Below are 5280 nucleotides of genomic sequence, written 5' to 3' on the forward strand. Positions count from 1 at the left end.
TATTTTGAATAAAATATATTTGTCTTCTGTTCTTGCTGATGGGAAATGTGTTTCCTTAAACTGAATGTTTATTAAACTCTTTTCGTTAAGCTAATTGTAAAACCTGGCCACTACTCTTGAATTTAGTTTAGGATTCATGCTCACGTTTGGTCAGCGGAAGTAGTAGTAGATAAGATACTGTAAAGATTGCTTTTGTGACCTTAAGCTAAAGAGTGACCTTATGAGGAGCTGGAGGCAGTGGTCCCGGCCAGTTGCAAATCTGGACATCTTCAGTGCAAAAAGAATTCCTGTTGTACGGTAATTTTGTTACTGACTCTCACTTTTAGGAATTAACCGTAGTTCTAGACAGCCTTAAGGTAGACTAGCTCTTGTTATTGATCATGGCAGTAGGAAAGTGCTAGCTGTCATCAGTTAAAAATTATCCAGGGTTTAGAGTGAATACAGGATGTTTAAAGGAGAACTTTTTAAAGATTTTAACACGAGAGTAGCAAATTACTGAGAACACCATTGTAATTGTTGTTACAGAATTTATTATAATCTTACTTACTGGTATTTTTGAGTTTTAATGATGAATTAGAAAGAGTTCACTTCCTTCATCAGCTAGTTGTATTTTGTACTTCTGTTTTTATGTGATGTAGGATTGGAGTGACATAGCTAGCCACACTTCTAAAATTTGTTCTTAAATGAGCAAAAGAGTTGAAAAAACAGTTGGTATTTTTATGAGCATTATATTCCACTTGTTGTCTCACCGTTTATCACTAACAGGAAATGTAAATTAGGTGTGTTTATGTCTGAGCTGAAGTTTTCTAGAGATGCTGACAATTAGGAGAATCAGATAGGAGATAACCAGAACCCCCAGGCTGCAGGTAGATTCCATCGTCCACTTCTGCGGGGTTTGCAACCCTTATTGTTGAAATGACAAGAATGAAAATACACTGGTATACTGATTGATGTATCAGTTTGGTTTTCTTATTTCTTCTTTTTTTTTCTCCCTAGGAAAGAATGAAAAGACTTAACGAAATTGTTGAAGCTGCAAATGCTGTTATTTCTCATATAGATCAGACAGGCCTAGCAGTTTACATTGCAATGAAGAGTGACCCCAGACCCGATGCAGCTACTATAAAAAAGTACCTAACCAGTAAATACTCTTTCTTGCATCTCATTTCTTAGTTATTTTTTTAAAAGTTAGAGATTGATGTTATTTAGTGTATTCTTTTCTGCTATTTGTTATATACTTATTATCAGAATGATCAGTATTTGGATAATCCCTACCTTGGGAATTTTATAATTATGTTTTTCAATTCATTAAAATTAAGCACAAGGAAAAGTCCTTGATTTCTTTGCCATTAGGTGCTGTCAGTAGGTGAAGGGATTTGAGTAGTTGTGATAAAACAGTCTAGTCATGTAGGATTTATGTGAACTGTATGTATATGGAGAAGGTGCAAACATAGAAATGCTCTGTAATAACTAGTTTTTAAACTGTTAATTTACTAATAGCATGAAAAACCTAACATTCGGTTTGTAATACCTAGTAAAGTAACTGACTGTACAGTATTGTTTGGGGAGAACAAAGGGGCAAGTTTGTAGCTTAGCCCTTATTAAACCTAAGGTTATATGTAAAACGGAGAAGCTTAACTAGGTTTGTAAGTGGTTGATGTCTTTCCTGCGTATTTAAAAGTGTGAGTTCCAAGGACTGGTTTAAAGGTCCTACAAGCCTTGGAACCAGCCTGGCCTTCGCTCACAGTCACCCTTCTGTGAACTCTCACCCTCATCTGCTGGGAGCTCTCCAGCCAGCGTCAGTTTTCCCTCTGTCTTCACTTTGGGTTATTTCAGACTTCAGGGTTCATAAACCTAGGAGAGAAATCTCCTCAATCTCTTACAGTTATTATAACTAATAAACCACCGTTGCCTAGGGTACCTGAAAGTACTGTCGTTTTTCTTAGAGATTCCATCAGCTTCAGTCAGAATAGTTTTTTCTGTCATAAAATATTTGCACTCTAAATTGCTAGAACTGTTGCATTACATTTATACTGGTATTTTAGGATCTTATCAATCTTAAACTAGTAGTTTTCAGGTGGACTAAAATTTATTCAAAATTGTTATTTTTGCCGTTGTTAGCACCCTTTCTTATTTTCCAAAGAAACAGTCTCAAAACATTGCCATTTTGTTTTTCTTGTTGTTAATAATTATACTTATTAAGTAATTGTTATGTACAAAGACCTATATGATGCATTTTAAATACATTGTCTTATTTGAATTTAGTCTTTCCAACAACTTGTGAAGTTGAGACTTTGTATCCCATTTTTATGGAAGGAAATACTGAAGCTCTGAGAGAGGCTAAATGACTTACCTCAGGTCACAGTGCTAGGAAACGGCAGAGCCAGGATTCAAACCAGGATGTGTCTCCAAAGCCTGTCCTTTTCGTGTCTTGACAAGCAACTCTTTATTCCTACCCTCTTCTTAATCAGATTAACATTCCTCATTTTTTCTAACGGTAATCAGATTAGCATTTCTCATTTTTTCTAACAGAAAAAAATGGAAACATCAGCTCACCTTTGCCTGTATACCCATCCCTGTTGCTTTCCTTTCTGCCTCAGAGAGTAAGGAGACTGCTCTCCCGTGCTGCCCTTTCTGGCTGAACACTGGCTCCCCTTTCCCCTCCGTTTTCTTCCTAACTCCACTCCGTTAACACGACGTCGTGCACTTCTCTTCAGTGTCCCTTCAGGTGACTTCGCCTCAGCCTGTGGTTGTTGCTTTTGGTTGTTAGGAGACTCCTGTTGACCCCGCCTCAGCCTGCAGACGTTCAGTGCTCCGTCCTCTCAAGGGGCCTCCAGTGTATTGTAAGAGTAGCCCTGCAGTTTTACTTTCTTAATAGTAGTCAGTGTTATTACGTGATTTCCTGGCCTTGATCATTTTAAAATTATCTTCCTCAGAATGTGGGCGATTACCCCAATTTGTCAAAAACAATGGCCTGTTTTGAGTCTTTGACGTCCCTGCAGTGTCCAGCATTAGCTGTCCCCTGTGCTTTCATAACCAAACCAAAACCCATTGCCTTGGAGTCAATTCCAACTCATAGCAGCCCTATAGGACAGAACAGAACTGCCCCATAGGGTTTCCAAGGAGCAGCTGGTGGGTTCGAACTGCCGACCTTTTGGTTAGCAATTTGTGAGCGCAAATATAATTTCCTAAAATTTAGGTGTATATTAAATAATGTGTTGGGGCTCATTTGGAAATTTTGGTCAACATTAAGGTTCATTTATCCCTCCTGATATTTTTGGCCTTTGTTTTCTGAATTTTACCATCCATAGAGGAAAATCTTAATTTCAAGTTAAAGGTAGCTGGAAGTATATTAGTTATGTTTTCAGTCCCACACTAGTCCCTTTTTTTCCTCACTATTTTTATCTCAATGTTTTTTTCAGTGTCTGCTCTGGAGAATTTTGGACGCCCTAACTCCAGTGGCTATCAAAAAATATAATAAAATTGGGTGCTGTTTGTTAAAGAATATAGCTGTAGAGACCTTCAGATATACTGAGATAAAACTAGAAAGGAGCCATAAGATATTGTAAAAATGCTAACACTGAAGCTAGTTTAAATTTTTGACAACTTTGGATCAACTTGTCCGTCCTTGTAATTAATATATTTTTCCCAAACCTTTGCTTTGGCCAAACTGAAATGGACTTTGACCAGATTATGTTTGAACAGAGGACCATACCCAGACTTGAAATGCATTGCTTTCAAGGCAAGCTGCTCTCAGGAAATATTTACTCTTTCTTATAAGTATTATCTGTTGGCAAGTAGCAGCAGACCTAATTAATGTAAGATAACCGTTTTGTAATCTTAAAAATAATATTAGCTTTTTCTAAGGAAAAAGCTATTAGATTAATAACGATTTTTAGTTAGATTTTAACTGCAGTTTACTTGTATAGTACATTATAATATTTGATTCAAGTTAAAATGCTTCCTAAAATTGTACCTATTATCACCTTGACAGATAACTAACTAGATTCAGTTCAGAAGATATTTATTGAACAAGCAGTATGTGTAAAGCATCGTTGAGAGGGATTTAAAAAATGAACAAGATACTCTCTACTGTTAGAAAACTTGTGATTATAATGAAAAGATGACATTGCTAGATAGAATGTGATTCAGACATAATAAATATTTTAAATAGTGGAAGTCTATAGAAAGGAGTACGGACTTTCTTCTGAGTGGGGAAAAGCCTCATAGATGAGTTAGTTATTCAGTCTGAGCAGGTCAGGTCAGTACTAAAAAGAGATTAGAAAAAGGAATATTCCAAATATTTGGAACTTAAATTATTGTATCAGATGATGCAAAACTAAGAAGGGCTCTCACAGAACTTGCAAGTGTCGATTATCTCTTCCAGCCCCACCTTGCCTTCTTTTGCATTCTGCATCATTCTAGGCCTTCTCTAGGCTGCGAGGGCCAGTCAGTCAATATTGGCATGAAGGATGAAACCCACCCTGCCAATCCAGTTCTATTCCAAGGCCCCCTTTTTCCTTTGCAAAATGAAAATAATTGTGCATGACTCCTAGAGTTGTTGTAAAGAGTAAGTGAAGTGCTACTGACAAGACATTTAGGATGACACTTGGCATCTAAAGGCTTGGGGGAGGGTGGCAAAGAAGAACCAAAACAAAAACCCACCAAACCAAACCCGTTGCCATGGAGTGGATTCTGACTTTTAGCGACCCTATAGGACAGAATAAAACTGCCCCCATAGGTTTCCAAGGCTGTAATCTTCACGGACGCAGACTGCCACATCTTTCTCCTGTGGAGCAGCTAGTGGGTTCCAACCACCAGCCTTTCAGTTAGCAGCCTAGTGTTTTAACCACTGCTCAGTAAATGAGAGGCAATGCAGATGTCCCTTAACTTTTAAGTTCCAAAAGTTTATTTGTAAATGCTTTTGTTCTTAAATCCAAAGTAACTAAGAGAAGATTATATTTGTAATCCCCAGACACATTCCACAAAAAGGGAGTAAAAATTAGTTCTTGAAAGCTTTAAAACTCCTTGCTGATAAACTCTTAGGCATCTTTTAGGCATGGTTTCATCTGCATTGCAGATGTATTGAGGTTAGTAACTACCCTCTTTGATGAAATCTGCAAATATGAGAGAGAATTTCTTGCCGGCTTGAGTATTCACATTGCCCCACCACTGACTTTGGAGGCACAAGTGTAAATGGGCTTGGAACCTCTGAGAACATCCTGGTCTCGGGAAACATTTCATTAGCAGCACCTTTCATGATGCGTCGCCTTCGAGTTCCTA

At 37.6% G+C, this 5280-nt stretch overlaps 1 protein-coding gene across 1 annotated transcript in view; it reads left to right on the forward strand.

Moving 5' to 3' along the window:
• The window catches only part of TPP2 (tripeptidyl peptidase 2), a 78694-nt gene that overhangs the window by 66083 nt on the left and 7331 nt on the right, over positions 1–5280 (forward strand). The window contains 2 exon segments of the mRNA XM_023738545.1: positions 997–1138; positions 2530–2600. Coding sequence (XP_023594313.1) covers positions 997–1138; positions 2530–2600 — 213 coding nt within the window.

Source organism: Trichechus manatus, unplaced genomic scaffold, assembly GCF_000243295.1.
Source record: "Trichechus manatus latirostris isolate Lorelei unplaced genomic scaffold, TriManLat1.0 scaffold00118, whole genome shotgun sequence".
Taxonomy (NCBI): domain Eukaryota; kingdom Metazoa; phylum Chordata; class Mammalia; order Sirenia; family Trichechidae; genus Trichechus; species Trichechus manatus.